This window comes from Amphiura filiformis, chromosome 2 (genome assembly GCF_039555335.1).
Source record: "Amphiura filiformis chromosome 2, Afil_fr2py, whole genome shotgun sequence".
Classification (NCBI taxonomy): Eukaryota; Metazoa; Echinodermata; class Ophiuroidea; order Amphilepidida; family Amphiuridae; genus Amphiura; species Amphiura filiformis.
This window is the reverse complement of record NC_092629.1, coordinates 23,748,106-23,772,851: the sequence shown is the minus strand read 5'-3', so window position 1 is coordinate 23,772,851 and position 24,746 is coordinate 23,748,106. Positions and strand designations below refer to the sequence as shown.

At 35.3% G+C, this 24,746-nt stretch overlaps 2 protein-coding genes across 2 annotated transcripts in view; both read left to right on the top strand.

The window, feature by feature from the left end:
- The window catches only part of LOC140139205 (uncharacterized), a 30,622-nt gene extending 30,036 nt beyond the window's left edge, over window positions 1-586 (top strand). Inside the window, exon 20 of the mRNA XM_072160988.1 lies at window positions 528-586. Coding sequence (XP_072017089.1) covers window positions 528-586 — 59 coding nt within the window. The remainder of the gene's footprint in view (window positions 1-527) is intronic.
- A 124-nt stretch (window positions 587-710) lies between these two features.
- LOC140146005 (uncharacterized) lies at window positions 711-23,997 on the top strand. The gene is made up of 19 exons (XM_072167745.1): window positions 711-834; window positions 2,864-2,986; window positions 4,639-4,755; window positions 5,233-5,381; window positions 6,223-6,317; window positions 7,063-7,133; window positions 7,842-7,964; window positions 8,305-8,433; window positions 8,699-8,821; window positions 9,265-9,387; window positions 10,881-11,009; window positions 12,278-12,400; window positions 13,376-13,498; window positions 14,440-14,559; window positions 14,944-15,066; window positions 15,607-15,726; window positions 17,010-17,038; window positions 21,061-21,171; window positions 22,810-23,997. Exons 1-19 carry the CDS (start codon window positions 813-815, stop codon window positions 23,083-23,085), a joined length of 2,229 nt encoding a protein of 742 aa, XP_072023846.1. The 5' UTR covers window positions 711-812; the 3' UTR covers window positions 23,086-23,997.
- Window positions 23,998-24,746: the final 749 nt, after the last annotated feature.

The window sequence follows — 24,746 nt, the reverse complement described above, 5'->3', positions numbered from 1 at the left end:
ATAATTTATAACTATGATATAGCCGATTATTCATAAATAACACATGATGAACCCATTCAGTTGAACTAGAAATTGTACTGATGTTTATTACAATTAAAGTATTCAATAACAAATGGTTAAAAAAGTTTATAGCGACAGTAAAAGAAAAGTATACGTAGGCCTGTGTTATTTAAAGCAACATATCTTGGCATGATTTGAATAGCTCACATCACTACTGAACAATTCTGATTTTTACCAGTTTATTGATCGCATAAGACCAAGTAAAAAAACACTTGGGAAGCTAACAAACAGAGGGAGTACGGACTGGAAAAATCGAAAATGAAAATCTATCAACTGTACATAAATTAATACAAATCAGAGTTGTATGCTTTGTAATAGCCAGAGTATGCACAATGGGCAGTAGCGTATTGACGAATTTCCAATAAGATTCCAATTCTTGTTTTCCCCATTTACACAAATCAATTTGTTCCATTTGGTTTGCCTCAGATTTATATTTCTGTCTATCTGTCTATTTTCCATTTTTTCAGTCTTGCTATGTCATTATCATTCTGTAAGGACCACATTGGAAATGATCCTGAAATATTGACAATCATGGGTTACCCATGTTTGTATTAATATACATGTAATGGATATACATCTATCTTATTATGCAATGTTTGTATTTGCATATAGAACTAAATAAAATCAATCAATCCATACATCTTTGTACAGATGATAATGAATGTACCAAGAATACTCATAACTGTGACGAGAATGCTCTTTGCGCTAATACCGAGGGTTCCTTCACTTGTACATGTAATGCCGGTTACAGTATGGATGGAGAAATGTGCACAGGTTAGTGTAATTTGTACAATATCGAAATTTTATCTAGGGTAAAAAAAATTCAGCTATAGGTGAGGAATTGCGGAATCTGATCTAAATATTCTACTATGATTGCTTTTAAACGTTCAAAAACGTCCTTTTATTTCCGATATTTGTGATTGGAATAATCAAAGCTGATATTTTATGTTTTCAAACAAAGCTAATTTATTCAAGCTTTTAATCTCTTGATCATGCGTCAAAATCTGGGTCTGCATAAAAAATGTATAACTTAAATTAGGATGAATGTACTTTGGGTGATGTAAAATGCTGTTTATGCTGATACCTAATATTGGCATGTCATACTAAGCAATCGCCAGGAGCGTAGCGAGTTTTTTTTATGACGTCACCTCCATCGCTGATCGGCAAATTGCTGGATTTTGATCACCCAATGTTTCACCAGAGAAGATTACATCTTCTCTGGTTTCACCAATGTTGCAAGCGCACGGAGTCTTATAATTCACAAACATGCCAACATGCAGCGCGTCTATACATTAGTAATGGGCGTGTTTTTCAGCGATATATGTCACACGTGTGCATGGCGAATAGGAACTATTAACAATAACATCATGAATACTATCACATATATCTGCGATACTTCCCTGATTATTTTAACTCGCTTAACCTAATATGAACGTCACCTCTGTCGATAATCGGTAAATTACACGCTCCTGGCGATTGTAAAATATCTACCAACGTTTAATCGCTAGCAATTTTGAATCGCATGCTGCGACTGCTAGTATGATATGGGTACAGGGCGTTAGTCCGACACGCCGCTAGTCCGACACGCCGCTAGTCCGACACGCCGCTAGTCCGACAACACAAATATACTTAGAGGTGCGTCAGTCCGAAAATGAAAAGCACGGCGCTAGTCCGAAAAAAGCATGCGCTAGTCCGAAAATGAAAACCACTGCAACAGTCCGACACGCCGCTAGTCCGAAATTTAATTGTAAAAACCACGCCGCTAGTCCGACAAAAATTCGGACTAGCGGCGTGGTTTACATAATTTTAAAAAACACGCCGCTAGTCCGAATCTGAAAAGCACTTTTTCAGTCCGACACGCCGCTAATCCGAATCTGAAATACACTGCGCTAGTCCGAATCTGGAAAATACTCCTTCAGTCCGACACTGCGCTAGTCCGAATCTAAAAAACACGGCGCTAGTCCGAAACTGAAAACCATAGCGCTAGTCCGAAACTGAAATGCAATGCGCTAGTCCGAAATTGAAAACCACTGCGCTAGTCCGAATCAGAGAAACACTGCGCTAGTCCGAATATTCGGACTGGCGCAGTGTTTCACATTCGGACTAGCGGCGTGTCGGACTGGCAGAGTGTATTTTAAATTCGGACTAGCGGAGTGTCGGACTGAAAAAGTGTTTTTCAGATTCGACTAGCGGCATGTCGGACTAGCGGCGTGTCGGACTAGCGGCGTGTCGGACTGAGCGGTGCACCCCGTATGATATACCCTTTAGTTGAAAAAAAAATCATAAATTATAAGAAGTATTTCACACTTTGCTAATTTGCAGTGAGTCTGCATTCGTGATGGGGGAGGGGGTTATCAAGATGTATGGGAGGAGTGTGTTTATCAAGATGCATCTCCATCTTAAAATATGGAGATGGCCCTTCTAAACAAGAAAATGTCAATAAAAAAGTAAAAAGACCATTCTAACCCCCCTGTATACATTGGTATATACCAACACAGAAATATTGTTATATACCACGTGGGGGTGTTGGAGCTCACTTGACATTCCATTCTTTTATGATATCAGGGTAGCTAGGTCAACTATGCTACAATCTTGCTGTATTCTGTAAAAGACCCCATAGGCATTTGATCTATGAAATATGAAGACTTGCACTTGACCTGAGAGGAGGCGAACTTGTGAGATGGATTGGCAGATATTGTTGTCATATCAAAAGTATCTGTGCATATTGTGAAATCTAAAAATTGCATATTCTGAGCAAAATATTGCCTTTTAATAGTGTCGTATTTTATTTATTATTTTACAGATGATGATGAATGTACATTGGAGACTCACGGATGTGACATCAATGCTTTTTGCACTAATAAACCTGGCTCCTTCATGTGTACATGTAATGACGGTTACAGTGGTGATGGATTAACATGCAGAGGTAAGTCTATTTTGTATCATATAGTAATGCTATTTATTTCAAATAACTGTCTACTATAAATACTTTATGACATGTTTTGAAAACAAATTAATTTTATGACCAACATGTGTTATGTGTAATGATATCAGTCGAAAATGATACATCATGTTGTCAAGCAATAGCAAAAAGCGTCATTGAGTTGTAATGTGTCATCTTTCTTTTGGTAATTTTAGCCCATTTTTGATCATTTTCGTCAAAGTCCCCCCTGTACATTTGCCTTGCCCCCTTCTGAAAAAATCCTCGCTTCACCACTGATGTTAACTGTTGAACATACTCCAAAATGACTTTGGTTCTTTCAATACATGAGTTTTGAAATGATACGCTATTTTAAAACTCATAGCAATAAATATAAGCTAAATCGAACCAATTTTATTATTATAAAATGTATTTCAAAACTTGAAATGTGTGCCTACTACCACTACTACTCCTACTCCTACTCCTACTCCTACTCCTACTACTACTACTACCACTACTCCTACTACTACTCCTACTACTACTACTACTCTACTACTACTACTACTACTACTACTACTACTACTACTACTACTACTACTACTACTACTACTACTACTAATAATAATAATAATAATAATAACAATGATAATAATTATATATGGTGTCCGCATAATGATCTCTATCATCTGAACTGCCGATAGAGATTGATTTGTCATAAAAGTATAGAGACTTATTGCCTATTATTATAGAATGTATATAATTATGTCCACAGTGAATTGGCAATCTCGCAGCTACGTAAATGAGAAGATTAAATTTGCAGCAAGGTTTACTTGAGCTGTGATAATGACATTTTTGGGTAAAAATTGTGGTAAAAATCACATAAAAAGTACGTTTTTCAACCAAAATATTTGAACTCACATTGAAAAGTTTCACTTAATCCCACATCAATCAATATTAGGCATTCTAAGCTGCACACATTTGCCAAATTTGATGTATTTAAGGGTAGATATGGTATTGTTGGTCGAAGCAGTAAAAAAAAATCGATTTTTATTGACTAAATCAATATATTAATAAAAAATAACACTTTGATGTTTTGCAAAAGTTCATTCTACAAATCATATACTTTGAAACCTTGCTTAATTTATTGTTGTTAATGAGTTATGTACGTTTTACAAAAGTGTTGTTGTTTCAGCCCTATTTACAACATAACTCAAGAACCACAGGACCTACAAAATTATTTCTGTGATATTTGAATTCTTCTACACGCTCGCAAGGAAATGAGCAATGCAATTTTTGCCAAAGCTCACTACCATTCGCAAGATGTTGTGAACTACCAAATCGCAACACTTTAAAATAGTGTATTACCTTAATAAACTTATTGTATGATTTCTTCAATATATTGCACAGTATGGCTGGAAGATGGTTATAAATCATCCATGTGCCAATGACACACCAAAACGAATAAAGCTATTTCAATTAAAGTAATAGGACAAGTAGGCGACGTGTATTTTGTTAGAGTACAAACATATATTGATTGATTGATTATATATTTTTAATATTTATTTCAAACACCGTAGAGATCATTCTGGGACACCCTGTAGTAATATATGATTAGATAATTGAACAAAACTGAATCTATGAATCTGTTCTATTGATAGAGGATGTGTGTACTTCGTGGAGTCCAGAATGGTTGCCAGGGCAGTTTCAAGAGAACAACTCGCCATTTGAAATCAACGTTGGAGTAAACACATATGACGAACAGACAAGAGTCACAGGTGTGTATTTAAGTCACGTGTCCCTTCTTAGTTATTCATTACATTCTCGTTTTTATTTCATAAAACTTTCATTACGGAGCAGATTTTATTTATAATTATTTTTAATATTCTCCCCTCCCAGAATTTGTGATTAATGATGTCCTAGTAATCGTACAAATAATGTACCTTTTTCTGTGTAAATGGATTAAGTACCGCCATTCTTCATTTAACGTCACTATGACGTATTATGAGTGCATCCTTGTAAAAAATAGGTGATTCGTGATAAACAGAAATAGGCTAATTAAATTATGTCGTAAAACCTCAACCATATCAACTAATAAGAAAAATTCCCAACATAAATTTGCGCAGTTATTAATTAATTTTGGTAGTATGCTAGTATTTGGCAGTTCCTGAATTGGAAACTGAGCGTGGTGTACATCGCACCTTTCGTTACATAGCATAAATTATAATGTATTCACTCCAACAAATTATTCTCAGTTTCCGTCACGGCTACCAGCTTTTCTACCGGTAGCGATCTGCAAGGATTTGTTGTGCAAGGTCGGTCAGATAATCTAGAAGTTACTGGGCTTCTTGGTACTTTCGAAGCTTCTGCTCCATCGGAACTTCTCACATGCAAGCATCAACCTGTAAGTGCTTTTTAAGGGCTAGGGTATGAACGTTTAACGAGAGCACATCAGACACACCGAACTGCATTCTGAATACGGAGAATGTCCTTCTGATAGTAAATAATTTTGATTTTTTTTTAATTCGCGATATAATACAAATTATATAGCAAATGATTAAAAATTGATATTTTTGATATTTAACAGTCCTCAAAGTGTAATAAAAACTTAATAAATCCAATGATACGTACTTAAAGTGTATGTAGCTGGGATAAAAAGCCGACGATCAATTGAAAATTATGACTTTTCGTATTGAAGATATGTATTTTCCCCCAAGCACCTATTTTTTTGGTGTTTTGGGGAAATCCATATCTTCAATAGGAAAGGTCAAAATTTTCAATTGATCGTCGGCTTTTCATCCCAGCTACATACACTTAAAGTACAAATCATTTTTTCAGAAAATTTTAATAATTTGTAATAAAATTTGTATTTTATCGCGAATTTCAACAAATCAAAAATTATTTGATATCAGAAGGACATTCCTCGTATTCAGACTTCAATTCTATATGTGCTTCCATGACCCACAAAAATACTGTCGAAAAGTTCATACCAGAGCCCTTAAGATTAAATAAGTGTCATGTGTACATGTCTGTAGAGGGTGGGGTGTGGTTGTGTGTGTGTCGTGGGTGTGGATGTGGGGGACGCGTTCGCTTGTGGGTGTGTGTGCACGGGGTGGGGGTGCGTAGGTATGAGGTATTATTGGTGGGTGGGGAGTGTAGGTGTTAGGTGTATGTGCATGTAATATACGGGCATATTTATAATAATTGTCACCTTCTATCAATTTGTTCTGTTACCATTCTAACAGTCAACCTGGACAGCTTATGCTTCAGAGGGATTAAGCCATAGCGTGATGACGGCCACTTGGACAGTGAACGCCAATGTCGGAAACGTCATTTTTAAGTACCTGAACTTAATTTTCGTGTCTCTTTTAATTTCGTTCATAAACAAATGTCACCCAATCTGATCCACTCAGGCCGATGTCGAAAATTTGAAAATTGAGATACTACCATAACTACGAGTATATAACTTGTTCAGTTTATTACTGATGTTGAATCTTGATGGCAAATTTGTGAACCTTTTATATGTCCATTTTCTTTTGGTTTTTTTTATTGTTTTTCTCTTCGCTTTTTGCCTAAATCTCACTTTCATTATTGCCGACTTTAGCCAGATTGGACCAGACCTGGTCACAAAGTGTCTCTACAGGCAACACATGTGATGACTCGTATAGCGTATTAGCTTATATTTACAGCGTGTTCATAAATCTAATATCATTGCCAATAATAATTGTATGTAAACAATAGCTCTAGGATTAAAACAAAATCCACTCAACTTTGTGGCATTATATTAGGGTCAACATTCAGATGAAGCGCCCTCAGTGGCGCAGATTTCCTTTTGCCATGGGGTTGGAAAAAAGTATAGTGATCTATAACCTTCTGCGGGGGTAGCACGGGGTAAAATTTTGCCATATTGAAGCTAAAATAGTGAAATATGGTGTAGAAGAGGGTAAAAATTTGCACTTTTAGGTCAAAATGGCCAAATATTAGGTTTATTTGGTCAGAAACCTATATACAGGGGTGGATTATTGTATGAACCATTCCCTTATCCCCCGGATTTACGCCTATGCTTCTTCGCCTTTTTTTTACAGAGGGATTGTGGCCACAGCTGATTCCTACTGGATAGTTGAATCTGAAGCAATGTCTTATGAAGGAAGATTAGGTAAACTTAACATTTTCTCGTTTAGAAGCATTTTTCATTGTCTTGATTTTAACACTTAAGTGGCCAAGGTACTTTTCTACTCCTTTTGGCCAAGGGGATACCTTTATGGACCCTCTTCATAAAATCACTTTTCTGTAGAAATATTAGTACAAAACGTACACCACTATGTGAGGGGTCATAATGCAAGAAAAGAAGAATCCAAATTAGGATAATGACCTTTGACCTATGTGAAAATCGGTCTTTAACGGACTCGAGTAATTCGGTATCACTTGTTGGGAGTGAAATTGTACAAAATAATGCATGCGTACTGAGATATTGACGCGCCTAATATACGAACCTCGCATTATTTTGTACACTTTTCGAGAAACAAAAATCCATGATATTTGCTATTTTTATGACAAAATTGTCACTAAAATGTTGGAAAATACAAGCAAATATAAATGCATCAACTCGCAAGAAAAATTAACGCGTCCGACAGCACTGCTTGTAGCAAGCGGAGTGCGCCCGTTCAATTGTACACAATTAATGCACGGTTTGCATTTTTCTAACGTTTGTTCTGATTGGTTCTAGCTATCTAACAGTGTGTGAAGCTCAATACATATAATTATGCCATGATCTGACCCAATTTGCATCACTTAATAAGTTTCCTAATCATATGTTGCGACCCCATTTTGAAAAACAACTCTTATTTCATACATTTGTGTACAGATTTTGATGAGTGCACTGCTGGTACTGATAATTGTGACGCAAATGCTGCTTGCGAGAATACCGATGGTTCCTTCACATGTGAATGTAATGATGGTTACAGTGGAGATGGAGTAGAATGCATAGGTTAGTTTGGTGTTTTTTTGTTGTTGTTTTTTTCAAATAATTTTCATCTGTACTGGGGTAAAATACCACATGGAAATGATATCTAAATTTGATATGATTGCTATAAGTTTTCAAAAACAATATTCGTTTCATGACAATGGTAGAATAAAAATTATGCATTATGTTGTCAATTAAAGAAAATTTTTACAAGTAACATTGTATTAATATTAGTCTTTTAATCAAACCTCAACATTTGTGGTTTTTTCCAAAAACCTCGTCACTACCAGCATCAGTTTATTCTATATCGGGAAAAAGGTACTAATCCACCCAAAAATTACTTATTTCATACATGTTTGTACAGATGATGATGAGTGTGCTTTGAGTACTGATAATGATTGTAATAAAAATGCTGATTGCACCAATACCGAGGGCTCCTTCAAATGTACGTGTAAGGACGGTTACTCTGGAAATGGAGTACAAGTTTGCATAGGTAAGTCTATTTTTACAGGCCCCATATCACAGGATTAAGTGCCCAAAGTTGTCAACAATTATATATAATTATATTTAAAGCAAAATAGATTTTAAACTGTCATTCAACTCAAACATAATATTACGATATTTAACTCAATTTAGATGTCACAATATCTCAATATATGTTTGTATTGCATGACAATTTTAAATTTACTTTGCTTGTTTATCTACAAACACGTATGAGCATACACAATGATTATATTATATAATTTGTTTTGGTACAGATGATAATGAATGTACTGCTGGTACTGCTGATTGTGACACAAATGCTGCTTGCACCAATGAACCTGGTTCCTTCACATGTGAATGTAAAGACGGTTACAGTGGAACTGGAGTAAGCTGCATAGGTTAGTGGGTTTTGTATATATCGTCTTTCTACTTCAAATAATTGTCACATATACGCGAGTTAAACAATGGTTTAGAAATGGCGCATTCTTGTATATTTTATACTATGATTGATATAGGTTTTCAAAACAAGTTCGTCATTTAAGCGTTATTGAATTTTAACTGGGTCATTCACGTGTTCATGCAATGTCGACTGAAGACTATAGTAGACAAACTTTCGTTATCTGGTTATTTCATACTTTGGAGTCAAAATTACTTGATATCAGAAATCCCTCGTATTCAGAATGATGCAATTCGATTTGTCTGATGCGTTCCCATGTCCTAGAAAAAAAAAACACTGTGCAAACGTTGCTATCCGAGCCCTTAACTTATTGATCATGGAAAATTGAAGTAGTTTAAAAAAGTTCATTGTGAAACATATACTATTTCATAAATCTTTGTGCAGACGAGGATGAATGTGCTATGAATACTCATAACTGTGACGAGAATGCTGCTTGCACCAACACCGAGGGTTACTTCACATGTACATGTAATATCGGTTATAATGGAAATGGAGAACAATGTGAAGGTTAGTCTATTTTGTTCCTATGTACTTCAAATAGTTGTCATATATTATGGGCGAGTCAAACTACCTTTTGTGTTGCATCAGTATGTGTTCAAGCAATATCATTCGTAAGTCGGAAATATTGATTTGGAGATAAAGCCAAACAAAGGAAATATTTCCCTTTGTTTTGAACTTTGTCTTTAAACTGGTTGTTCAATTTCCATGGGCTTTTCTGCAAAATGTCGCTTTAGAATGCTTGTTACAACCCAATAAGAAACTGAAAATTGAATAAACCGACTTCAGACGAATGGGGTATCAAAATGCTGAAATATTTTGATAAACAATTATTAGTTCTGAAGCTATAGGCATATTGTAACAGCTGCGTTACCTTTTGTGCAGACTTTAGTTATTTGCTTAAGACATACGGTAGTGAGAGAGTATGCAATCATGACCACAAGAGACTACTCGGTTAATACCAACCGTGAATTCAGACCAGTTGTACAACTATCGGCCGGTAATCGTGAGGCCCGGGGTTCAATCCCGACTGAGCCCTGATTTTTTTTCTCTCAATTTATTATATGTCAGAGTACCCGAGCTTCATAAAGTCATTTAAACTGTGACATAAATGCTGCTTGCGTTATAACTTTTGGGCAGTCGTGTATATAAATTTACAATGTCACCTATATAGTGAATAAACTTCCCGCATTTATGAAGTTTTTCCATACTTTGCTAATTTGCAGTGCCTCTGTATTTGCGGTAGACAGGTGTTAAATATATTAACAATAATATCATAAACGCAACTCTGATTATTTCAACGCTCTTAACTGAATAACATTTATAAAAAAATAATTTTGATAGTTCAGTTTGAACAAAAATGCTAACTTTCATACAGTTGTGTACAGATGATGATGAGTTTTATTTACATCCTGATAATTCAACACATGAATACAAAACCCACCCAAGTCCATACTTTGGCCAAATTAAGCTAAGCATGGGAAATTGTTACTTATACATACGTTTGTCATATGCATAAAGAACAACTAAAATCCACACTCTACATGCGTCAATTGAGCATGTGAAATCCAGCATATATGAAAGAACAACCCAAGTCCAGAACTTTTGAACAGGAGTGACATTTGAACAAAATGGGTGTAATCAAGGGAAGTTTTTTTTGTATTACTAGCAGTATTCCCATTCCGACATTGTTTCTTTATATGTGATTCAAAAAACAACCCAAGTCCGGCATATAAAATGAACCCCCACAAAGTCCCTGAAATGCTAATCATCATAAGTTATACAGTTTAACCCACCCATTTGCACGTAAAACTTGCCCTATTGACCAGGTAAGTCTAACCGAAGGAATTAAAATGATACACAGTTTTTTAGTTTTCTCAAAATCACTTTCCAGGGACTTGGGTGGGTTTGTAATATAAATGCTAACGATCATGCAAGTAGTTTAAAAATGACTTCATAGGTCATTATGAAAAAAAAAATCCATTTCATAAATCTTTGTACAGATAATGATGAATGTGCTGCGAATTCTCATGACGACAACTGTGACGAAAATGCTGCATGCACCAACACTATTGGTTCCTACACATGCTCATGTAATGTCGGTTACAGTGGAGATGGAAAATCATGTACAGGTTTGTTTATTTTGTACCATTTAGCAATTCTATATTCTAGTATTTCAATAATTATTGTCACCTATATTTGAGTCAAACTATCTTTTGTAAATGGTAGATTCATTTCTAAATTTTCTACCATATTTACTTCATTAAAGTTTTCAAAACAAATTCGTTTCAAGAACAGTTACTGTTATTGGATTAATCAAATAATACATAATAATGTTGCCAAAAGCAACGCCAATTTATTCAATTTATATATAATTATATCATGCTTTTATAAGAAATATATAAACTCCTTAATATTACACCTCATAATCGGTTGTTGTTTTTTGTTTCACTCAAAACTTTAACTCATGGGTCGGCGTACTTTGGCTAGTTATATCTGTGATACAAAATTAATGCTGTTTGTGCTAAAACCTTTTAGTCAGTCATCCGCCTATGTCGGATATTATAGGTATTTCCAAAATTCTTTCCAAACATGTCGGTCTCTGGCAGAATAAAACATGATATTCAAAAAAATATTTAGCTTTATGTTTCAAACAGTGAGTAAATTTAGTTAGTTCATCTAATTTACATGGTGTATTCAATATGCAGTGCGTCTGCATTAGCTATATGGGCGGGTGTTTTTTCGATGTAAACATCACAAAAAAATAAATAACCCCTTAAATAATGGCCATTATTTAAAAAGGGGTTATTGTATTGCAAATCTGTCAAATGCGTTGAAGCAGAATTTATTTCTGCGCATTTTGACACCTCATTTGATACGATAGCCCAGAAAACAATAAAACACCGGTCAATTTAATGTAGTGAGGTCCAGATTTGAAAGTTGCACTTACATACAAATTATTACAATACAAAAACACTCAGATATCATTACCAGGTTTCCTTCCATTACACTGAATGCAAAATCAATATAATTTACTGCAACTTTCAAATGTTGGGCTACATTGATTTAAATATACGCTGTGACGTCAATATTTAGTCAATTGCTACAAATGAGATGTCAAAATGTGCACAAATAAATTCTGCTTCCAACGCTTTTTACAGATTTGTAATACAATCACCCGTTTTTGAATAATGGTCATTATTTAAGGGGGGTTAGTTACTTTTTGGAGATGTTTATATAAATGTAACAGATATGATGGCAGATAGGATATTAACAATAATTTGAAGACTACTCTGATTATTTTAATATTTAAAAATATATTGATCATGGAAAATGATTGAAAATAGTTTTTAAAAGTCCATTGTGAAACATACATACCATTTCATAAATCTTTGTACAGATGATGACGAATGTGCTAAGAATACTGATAACTGTGACGAGAATGCTGCTTGCACCAACATCGGTGGTTCCTTCAGATGTGCATGTAATAGCGGTTACAATGGAAATGGAGAAAAATGTGATGGTAAGTCTATTTTGTACCTATGTATTTAAAAAAATTGTAATATATTATGGACGAGTTAAACTGCCTTTTGGAAGTAATGCATCTATATGGATATTTTCTACTATGATTGCTTTAAGTTTTCAAAACAAAAATATTTCATGACCAATATTTGTGATGAATCAATCAAAATTATATATGATATGTGACACAAATGAGACGTGATCAAGCAAAATCCATCAGAAGTCGGAAATGTGAATTTTGAGATAAAAGCCAAACAAAAAAAGTATTTCCTTTTGTTTCCTATTGTTTTGAAAACTCTTTAACTGCTCATATCTTTTGAACTGGTTGTCCAAAAAGATTGAATATTCCCGACTTCAGACTGATTTTTCTTGATCACACCACAAACGCTGTTTTTGCTAATATCTTTAGGGCATGAGTGTCTTTTCTAAATAAAAATTTTAGTTTTGTTTATTTTGTATTAATAATGTGTGGTTAATGTCTCGCCATATGGGTTTAGTTTAAACACATGTATTTTATTGTTTTTTTTATTTCATATTTTTTCCCTTTATCTCAATTTCAAATATGCCGGCTTTGGCCCCCATAGACCAGATCGTGTTATTATTATTATGAGTTTTTTTGAACAATTCGCTAAAATTACCTAATTATTTGCGATTTTACAAAACTTTATACTATTTCGGGTTTTACTCAATTTTTTACCAACATAATAAACTTCTAACTATAATAAAAACAGTGTACTGTATCTTGTATCAACCAAAATACATTAACCTGCGCGTTTATTTGTTCTTAATAATCATATTATATTATTAAGGAAGATTTCATTTCAGCAAATAACGAAGATTTTACCTCAGAAATTGAAGAAGATATGAATGTCAAACAAACACCAGATGATGTATTTTACATGTCCAATAGTATGATAAACCTCAATTTGGACATATTTTGCATCAAAGCTCTTCGTATATTTACGTTATTTTACAGAAATTGATGAGTGTACAAATGGTGAACACAACTGCCATGATGATGCTAAATGTACCAATACCCCTGGTTCCTTTGAATGTGAGTGCAAAAGTGGGTACACTGGAGATGGCGTTAAGTGTTATGGTATGTATACTATATGTAAGCTTAAACGTTCCTTTATTTAAATGAATAAATTTAAGCCCCATGATCCAACTTTAATTGCAATATGCGAGCCATTTTCGAATAGTTAATGTTATTATGGTAGTTAATAGTTAACGTTATTATTTGGACGTGAAACCTATTATTTGCACTTTAACGTAAGCTGGCAATATTGGTGTGGTGTCCTAAAATCAAAAATAAAATTGCCTTTCATAACATAATCTATGTAACAACTACCAGAAACCTGTGAATGTCAAGTTCTTCACTTGCGTACTTAGCCGCATTTCACGCATTCCTGAGGAAGCTGCATGCATATCGCAAATACAACTCGAGGTTCATTACCATCGTATATGGCGGGTTTCTTGAGTAGGTCCAGCCACAAGATGGTAGATCAGTATTTTATTTTGATGGACAGAGATAAAAACTTGTTTAGCAAATGTGTTTGAGTGTGTTTTTCAAAAACCTGTTTACTTTTTTTGGGAGAGTTTTAATTCGGTCAGAAATAGGCAATACTCTTACAGTTTAACAAAAAATAGTGTACTTGTTACAACCAAGAATCAAGAACCTCTAAAACTGATTTCCAATTTAGTGATCAATCCTTGTATCAGAAAAAATTAACTTATCTGCATTTTTGTGATAGAGCACAATGACAAGAACTGATCAGTGTCCATATAATGGAAAAAGTAAACAACTAACAAACCAAGTCCAAAATTATATTAGATTCACGTTTTCGCTGCTGGTAAAAGGGTAGCCTACAGTGACTTTTAATACGTAAACAAGGAAGATTTCCATAGCGTGTATGACGCGTGACATATCAGCAATAATACGGTATAATGGATACTACTTAACTCATTGAACTTAATAATAATAAGAAAAAATATCACTTTTTAATAATATATTTTTAAAAATCATACATTTTCGTGCAGATGTTGTTGTATGTACTTCGAATACTGATTGTGACGCAAACGCTGCTTGCACAGATCCCGACGGAGTCTTCTATTGTGCATGTAATGACGGTTACATCGGTAATGGAAAAGTATGCACAGGTCAGTTTGTTTTAGAACATATCGCAATTCTATTTGTTTCAATTTATTTTCACTTACGCGCAAGTCAAACTACATTTTGGAAATTTGAAACTTGTTATTATTTGAACTATTTTTTTTATATATGATAAAAATTATATTCGATTTTCCGAAAATTCATACTATTTCGGTTTTTGTTCAATTTTGACCAACATAATAACGAAATAGAAAAGAGTGTATTATAGTCTAAATCAACCAAAACACATAAACGTGCTCGCTTATTTGTCTGCTTAGTTGTTTATAATCATATTATTTCCGAGGAAATACGAAAATGTTATCTCAGGAAATAACGAAGATTTTTACATATTTTGCCTCTAATCTCTTCGTATGTTTATAATATTTTTACAGATGTAAATGAGTGTGCAAATGGTAAACACAACTGCCATGACGATGCTAGATGTACCAATACCATTGGTTCCTTTGAATGTAAATGCAATAGTGGGTACACTGGAGATGGTATTATGTGTTATGGTATGTATACTTTATTTAAGCTAAAACGTTCTTTAATTTAAAATAAATAAATACAATTTAAGGGCCATGATCCAATTATGATATAAAATTGGATCGATTGAGCCCATATTTATTGGTCGAGCTATGAGTTTTAAAATATTTGACGAGACGTAGTCGAGTCCAATATTTTGAAACCCATAGCGAGACCAATAAATATTGAGCGTAAATTATCCTATTTTATCCAATATTTTCCCACACTTGGATTCATCAAAACATAATAATGTATATTATGAATGCTACCCCGATTATCGTAACTCATTGAACTTAATATTATGAAGAAAGAAATATCACTTTTTAATAATCCATTTAAAAAATCACACATTTTCGTACAGAGGATGTTGAATGTTGGCTTACTTCGGATACGGTTTGTGGCACAAACACCGATGGTGTCTTCACTTGTGCATGTAATGACGGTTACATCGGTAATGGGGTAGAATAATATGAAGAAAAAAATATCACTTTTTAATAATCCATTTGAAAAAATCATACATTTTCGTGCAGAGGTTGTTGTATGTACTTCGGATACTGATTGCGACGCAAACGCTGCTTGCACAAATACCGACGGAGTCTTCAATTGTGCATGTGATGACGGTTACATCGGTAATGGACAAGTATGCACAGGTCAGTTTGTTTTATAACATATCGCAATTCTATTTGTTTCAATTTAGTTTCACTTATACACAAGTCAATCTACATTTTGGAAATAGTGCATCCCTGGCTACATTTTCTACAATGGTTGATTTTTAATGTATATTTGTACGCTTAAAGCTATATGTTTCGAACCGTTAGTTGGATATTGATTAAACGTTCCATAACAAGTACGAAACTAATTCTCTTGTCCAATATTATATTAAAGTAAATTGTTCACCACTGATGTAAGTCAAGCAAACTCAATGTTTTAACAACGTCATTAACGTGTTATAAACGTTTCTTGGTTTTGTTCAAAACGTTATACTAACAGAGATGTAAAGTTCTTTCAAAGTATACATGCTATGACACTCACCTTTGGATAAAGTTTGGTCAGCTCGTAATCGGCGAGCATTGTTAGGCTTTTACTACTACGCCGAAAAGTAGTCCCACGTTAAGAGTGATATAGTTGACTGTCTGGTTTATAATGTGCGTGTTAAAGTAAATAGACAAAATGTAGGACTTAAATTAGTATTTCGTGACACTTCTGGCGAGAAGTTACAAGACAATTTTCGAAATAATATATATTGATATTAATCCGCGATGTTATAAGGTCCACCGATTACGAGATGATCAAATTGTAATAATAAATATGAACAAAGGAAATCATTTCAAAATAATTTCAGGGTAACCATCGTTTGCCATGGAAACGGCGACCATATTTGATTTTAAGAGTATTTTTTGAGCGAAACTTGTTTCCACTTTCTCATATGCTTACCTTGAGATTTGGCACGCAGGTAGTTAACACTCTTCAAAGTTATTGAGCGAAATGTTTACTTTTCAATCAGGAACTGGGGTCTATTTTTTGCTCAAATTTAATATATACTTAAGAAAAGGTCATTGTTTAGACTTGAAAAAATAATATTTAAAATTTCTTTCGAAACTTGTTTTTATATGTGTCCCAACAACATGCGTGCACAATTTGATAGCAATTATCTCTAATGCCCTAATGAGACAAAATATTTTATCCAGTTGTTGGATATTTTAGCAATTAATGTAATTCCAAAATCTAATACGAGGCGACCATTGCACTGGGTCTCACATGACGAATGTAATTTCAGTGTTACGGAAGATGGCAATATTTGCGTAACAGTATACTTGTTTGCACTCAGACATTTACCTAAAACGGTAAGCCCCTTAGTTAAACCCCCGTTCCTATTTTTATACTGATATCCTGACGGTTACACTAACCAATGATCACATTGTTTTCAATCCAGCTGAGCCGCAGACAACAACTGAAGCAAATGTAAGTCTTTTATTTATTTGTTGTAACTAGTGCACCTATAGCCGTGAAGGCACATATAGAGATGAGAGCACCAACAACATTATAGCGATACTGTTTACCCCTGATTGACTTTTGACATGTTTCCGTCGTATCAAGGATTCGTTTTACCACGTTTGAAATCAATCGGGGATACTTTAACGTTTTACCCCATATGATATTTGACCTCTGTTGATTTTGTTCATGCTCCCGTGATTATGGCGAATTACTTTCACAGGTTTGAGCCCAATCGGGAGAAGTTTAAATTTAACCCCAGATGACCTTTGATCTCGGATGACCTCGATTTAACTTTTTATGTGTTCTCCTCATACGATGGATTCACATCCACTAAATTTAAGCCCAATCGGGTGAAGTTTAAATTGAGCACCTGGATGACCTTTAACCTCGGTTGACTTCAATTTTACTTCGCGCATATCTTCATCTTGAATCAAGGATTCCACTCACCAAGATTGAGCCAGATCGGACAATGTTTGAAATTTTGACCTTTGACTCCCAATGACCTTTAAAACCACCCGGTCAACATGGAACGCCCGTTATCTTCTATATCCCAACAATCAAATCGATGCGTCGAAGCGTGTTGATGTGCATAACTGGACACAAAGCCTTCGCTCGTTATTTTTATTAATATCAATTGGATACAGTTTTGAAATTTAGCCCCAAGATGACCTTTGACCACGGTTGACCTCAAACTTATTCTGAGCATTATATTCCCTTCATATCGACGTTTTCACCAGTAAAATTTGACCTCGATTGGACTATATTTGTAATTTATTTGAACCCATGACCTTTGACCTCCGATGACCTTAAAACCACCCGTCAACATGCTTTTCCCGGTATGGCCGAGACATCGTAATGATATGGCCGGACAGACAGAGACCACTCATGATGTTATTATTATATATCAATAAAGAATAGCTGTGAGAGCACCGGTGGCAAGATAGCGATACTGTTTGACCTATGATAACCCTTTTGACTTTTTGACATGTTCCCGTGATATTGAGGGTTCTTGTTACCACGCTGAAACCCAATTGGGCATACTTTAACGTTTAACCCCATATGACCTTTGACCTTGAGTGACATCAGTTCGATTGTGTTCATGCTCATGTGATATGAAGAATTACTTTGACCAAGTTTAAGCCCAGTCGGGCGAAGTTTAAAATTAAACCCCTAGATGACCTTTGACGGTTTGACCTCTGATGATCTCGATAAATTTTCCACCCACCAAGTTTGAGCCCGATCGGACAAAGTATAAAATTTCGACCTTTGACCCCGGATGACCTTTAAAACCATCATGTCAAAACGCCCAGTACCGATCTGTATTTAAGATATCGCAACGAAACGTAGAGTTTGTGACCCCCAGATGACCCTCGGATGGGGTATTTAAAATTGACTCACTGATGACCTATTACCTGACCTGTGACTTCGATTTTATTTGTCAAATCTTCCCCTCGTATTGATGATTTTGTTTGTTTGTTTATTTCTTCTTTATACTGGGTCCATATTCAGGGGAAAATTTAAGTATTCCCCTGTTCTTCCATATGGCCCAGTTAATTCCACCCACCAAGCTAGAGATTTTGATATTTGACCTTATTTAAAACCACAGGGGAACGCCTAGTACCGATCTATATCCGAAATATCGCATCAATGTAGCGAAGCGCGGCGAAACACATAGCCGGACAGTAGGGTGCACCATCCGCCCTTTTTGTCACAGTTTTATCTGTCCCCAGTCTAAAAAGTTTCCATTTGGGTAGAAAACATCACCAGTAAAATTTTAGGTAAATTGAAGTTGGTTTGGGTGGGCCACCGCGCGTTTGAAATTTTCAACTGCAAGGTTGCCGAATTCGGCAGGTTTAAAATGGAAAAATGCTGAATTGTAGTCTTTAAGTCCAATTAAAGTGGTCAGATTGTCATAATAAGACTCATATGTGATTTTGATAATAACAATCCTAAACAAACCTATTTTAAACTACTTGACCATTTAAAACACTATTTTTGTACTATTTGCACTGATTGTGTACAGATTTAATGCCACGTAGTACAATATGACAATGGCAATTTGACCCCCCTGGAAAATCTCAATGAAGAATGTCAGCCAGTATAGCTCTTCATTGTCCAGTTATTGGTTGTCTGGACTCAACCCATACCTAAATAAAAGTCACAACTCATTCAGTTTCTTAGCAATTGAACCCCAAACTTGGTATTCGGTCACATTTGCACAGTATAATACGGACCAATCTATGCCGCAAGATGGCACTTTTACCCCCCTGGAAAATCTCAAATGAAGTATGTCAGCCAGTATAGCTCTTCATTGTCCAGTTATTGGCTGTCTGGACATTACCCTACTCAATAAAAAGGAAAGGTCAAAACTCATCTAGTTTCTGAGAAAATGACCAACTTGGTACTCTGCAGCAAAATCCCAAATTCCGCACTTTTTACCCGTTCTTGTGGAAGTTTGTCAAGACGTTAGAAATACAAAATGAAACAAATTTTGTATTGCCCTGTGAGTAGGTACTAGATACAATTCATGGACTTAACATTGATTATTTGTTCCGTGGTTTCCCACTACTTACAAACTTAACAAAAAATACAGGACCCCATAAAAAGGGTCCAGATACAGAAACGTCTTAATATCTAAATGCGACATGTATGAAATTCTATTTTATTCCCATGCAAAAGGGGATGTTCTTAAGTTCCTAAAAATGTAAGTTTCATTTTGTATATTTCTATAGTCTTGATAGTAAACAAGCCTCCACAAACATGACAAAAAAGCTAAGAAGTGCGGAATTTTGGATTTTGCTGCATGCCCCGCCGAGTACCAAGTTTAGGGTCATTTTTTCAAATACCGGTACTAGATGAGTTTTGATCTTTGTATTGGGTAGGGTAATGCCCAGACAATACAAGGACAATAAAGAGCGATATAATGGCTGACATACTTCATTGAGAAATTCCAGGGGGTCAAATTGCCATCTTGCAAATTGCGGCATAGATTGGTCTGTAATACTAATACTGTACATTTTACAAAGTACCAATTTTGGGGGTCAATTTCTCAGAAACTGGAATGAGTTTATTTTGGGTATGGGTCATATCCAGGCAACCAATAACTGGACAATGAAGAGATATACTGGCTGACATACATTGTACTTCAATGAGATTTTTTAGGGGCATCAAATTGCCATCTTGCTGATTGCGGCATAGATTGCATGGTCAGTAATACTGTACAAATATGACCAAATACCAAGTACCCCAAGGTAAATTAACTGAATAATTTGTGACTTTTATTTTAGGTATAGATTAAGTCCAGACAACCAATAACTGGACAATGAAGAGATATGCTGGCTGACATACTTCATTGAGATTTTGCAGGGGGGATGCCATATTGTACTTCAACGGCATTATAGGCCTACACAACACAATACTTGCAAATAGTACAAAAAATAGTGTTTTAAATGGTCAGGTAGTTTAAATTAGAATTGTTATTATCACATCCACATACAGGAGTCTTATTATGACAATTTGACCACTTTAATTGGACTTAAAGGCTATAATTCAGCATTTTTCCATTTTAAACCTGCCGAATTCGGCAACCTTGCAGTTAAAAATTTCAAATGCCCGGTGGCCCACCTAAACGAACTTCAATTTACCTAAAATTTTACTGGTGATGTTTTCTACCCAAATGGAAACTTTTTAGACTGGGGACAGATAAAACTTTGACAACAAGGGGCGGATGATGCACCCTACCGGACAGACTGACAGACAAACAGACAGACAGACACCCCACCCACACATTTATGATCTTATTGTTATAGATAGATATGAATGCCTAATTAGATTAGATCTAGTATATTGTTGCTAGCTTGTGCTTTATACGTAAGCCACGGCACACATGAACTTAACACACGCTGAACAGTAAGTATATAAAATACCTATGGTATATTCGTCCCAGATATCTATACTTAGAAATATTTGATTTCTTTTTTTCTTCCCAGCCTTTCCAGTGTTACACTTGCATCGGATCAGCTGAGAGCCATTCATGTGCAGGAGAACAAAAGGAAGCACATGTTGTTGAGACGTGCAGTGGAGATCAGGACAGATGTGGGGTAAGTTGCTAAGCTTACGGCTAGTTAGTCCAAAAGATTCGTCTGAAAAAACCTATAAGGGATGTGAACCATTGGTCCTCACCCTCTACCTAACCGTAACCGATAAACTACAATCACGGTCATAATTGTTCGAACACTTTAACATGAATACTGCAAATATGCCTCCCATTCCCCGGATCAACGTTGGTAGTTGTTTATTTGGCCATGCACCCTTAGAGACATCCAACATTGATTGGTGGGGAATGAGTAGGGCTGTATTAGTAGGAACGGGGTCAGACTTTACACCAAAGAAAGCTACATTTAAGTATGTTAAGTATAACTTAAATACGGGTTAAACCAATCCTACTTTTACACAAGTGTTCGAACGACTTTTTGCCGGGATTGCAAGTCCTAACACTAACCCTAAACCTAACCGCACACCAAATCCTGAGTGTAATCCTAACACCGACCCTAATCCGAACCCTACCTTTTCAGATTAATGAACCGTCGGATTAATGTTCGTGCTCCCAATTAGCTCCAGTTGGTATAGCCACCTGAGGTCAAATTCTTGAAGCTTGGCTACTAGGCTAGCCGCGTTAGTTTGTTAGCAGTCATGCTTACCAATTCTTCAATATTTGGTGTACATTTCACATGAATGGGGACATCTCGCATTACCGATACCGTATTATCGCAAGGAGGGTTTGATGAAAGTGAGGGATAGGAAAAAAATGTGTGAAAAAAATGCCCATTTCGTCCTGCAAGCACTATTATAAGCAGACAAACCTGTTTGCATTAAATGTATATACCTACCTAGGGGCCAACTGTAACATCGACATTACTATAATACACGAAATATATTGTGCCGCTAATACATTTATAGATGTTGTTTTTGTTGTTACTGCTGTGTGCATTATTATGATATTACACTCGAATTCCACATACCCCTGCGTAAGAGTCTTCCACAGAGTGAGCATGGGTTTGAAACAGGGGATGATTTAAGGAACCCCCCCCCCCCATCATGCACTGCAAAAGTGCTATCACTAGAGTTTCAACTGCCACTTTACTTTTCAAATCCCATTGAATTCTGTGCAGATGTTGTTTAATAATTCTGTGTGTGTCATTATTACTTGGTCGATTTCAAAACAAAAGTGATGTATGCATAAAGGATAATTCACACCTTCTGTAGATAACATAAAATGTGAAATCGACCAGCATTTTGAATTTTTTTTATTGTAAATATATCGGTCCAAATTCAAATTTAACCATGCACGTCTATGCAGTGTGCGAGCAGTGGTGTCATGTTCACTCACACAGCTGTGCTAACCGCAAGTCAACACAGTGGCGTGTTGGGTAGTGCTTAAAACATCCTCTGGTTTTGAAATATAATAGACAAAATTATTTACTCCAGTTTTGGAGACCATAATACAGCCTAGTATGGCATTAAAAATATTTGAAAATGTTTGAAAAACATATGCTCTCTGTGTAGCGTCTTTCTTAACATTTCCACAAGGTATGGGAATTTTCAAATGGGATATTCCATTTTTATGAATGTTTGTCCCGAGGGTTCGGTTATTTCGTAAATATCGGATTCGTGTATTATTATATAGGACTAGTGGTTTATTATATCAATTTTCTTTATCATATTTCTTTAAAACGCAGGTCGTCTATTTCAAGACCGATGGCAAATTCCACAATGTGTCACGTGGCTGCTTATCGACCAGCAGCCAAGACCAAACGTGGTGTACGGAAAACATGGACAAAGGATGTGATTATAAACCAGGAGAAGAAGGCAAACCCAGCAGATGCGGGCGTTGTTGCAAGGAATCGAAATGCAACAGTTTGATCTATAATCATGATAATAGTTCGGGCGTGCAATTGATTCAAGGTTTTGCCATTCTCATTGTGTGCTTAATCATGTCCACTGTGTCACATTAAGCATCACAACATCGTGGTCAGAAATACCAATTAAGAGTAGTAGGAGCATTTATGTTGTTATAAAAACGTGGAAACGTGTAGATTAACTGAAAAGTTATTATTTTGAAACTAATTTTAATATGGGGCATACATCTCTTTTGGTTTTTCAATAAAACCCTTATTCATGACTCCTTGGAATTTCATAAAAATATTCCCTAATTGTAATGTTCAAAAGAACTATGTTTTGGCCCCTTTGCTGGCATTACTACTATACTCCAAAAATGGAAACTGGTATTTTAAAGCATTTTTGACCATTGCATTCAAAAATGACATTATAATAATAAAATTATTTAACTTGTTCAAATCACTTTTTTTAATTCTATATCTGGGAACTTATTTCTTTATTTAAAACAGCATGAAAATAAAAACATTGAAGCATTGACACACTTCAAAATATTTGTCACCATACTATGAGCTAATTAATTATTCATGAGTTTATTATTATAATTTACAAAACGAATAATAAAACTTTTTAGAAGCTGAAAGTCCAGGCTTTCCAATGACATGCCACTTACTGGTTTTACCCACCTGATAACACTACAAACGTAGTAGTCAATATGACTCTATTCATTACTCAAGTTAAGTATACCACTTTGGCTAGATCATGAATTATGGTTAAACAGCTATGTTAATTCCCAATTTCTGGTAAAAATGTATGTCATGTTTTAGATTTGTCAAAATGTGTGCAATAAATTTAATTGAAGACTACAGTGGGAGAAGTGGTCATCAATAGTTTTATGAATAAAACTGTGTATTATTCCTGTCGAATTCCATACACTCCCTATGCAAGACATCTTTTTCTTCCACACAGGGACTGTGAAATTCAAATAGAGGTTACCTGAAATACACATACACCCCTGTGTGGGAGATTAAGTTCTTGCCTGAGGTACATTGTGGGGTGATTGATAAGTACAAATCGACACTGTGGGGCTTTTTTACATAGTGGGGTTAACCCCATAATGTAATTGATTTATTTTTGTATAAAATACGTTCTGGGGTGGTCCTGAACACCCGCCAAAAATCACCCCATACTGTTTTGTATGAAAATTGTGTGTTGACCAAGTTGTGTGTTTGCAGTGGGGCTATTGTTGTACGTGTTAGAGCGCCATCTTTTTAAAATTTCACCTGGATTGTGATCAACAGAGGGCAGCATACTGTTCATACACAACATCAACCCACAATGTACCTCCGGCGAGTAGGTGTGTGAGCGGAAAAAGTTACCCGAAAATCATTTTATTTGGATTTTATTTGGATCTAAAATAACTTTGTAAGTAAAATACTTAATAATCAAACCATATCATGAGTTTATTTGTCTAAAAAAAACCCCGTCTTTGTAGTATGGTCTTTTAAACTTCTGAAATTTTAAGCTTACTATAAAACACTGTTCAATCGATTGTCAATCAAATCGAGGGCTTTAGAGGGTACAATTATTGCACCATTTTTCTCAGGCCTACTAAATACAATAGTATAGGCCTGAAACTGAGGCTAGAAAATTTGAGCACCTTAGGTGCTGTGGTCATCACACAATCTTGATATTGTCTGTTGTGAATTAAATGTAGGCCTATACTAGTCTCAGTTTCAGACCTAAAATTTATTTTTTGTATTTTTTTATATAATTATAG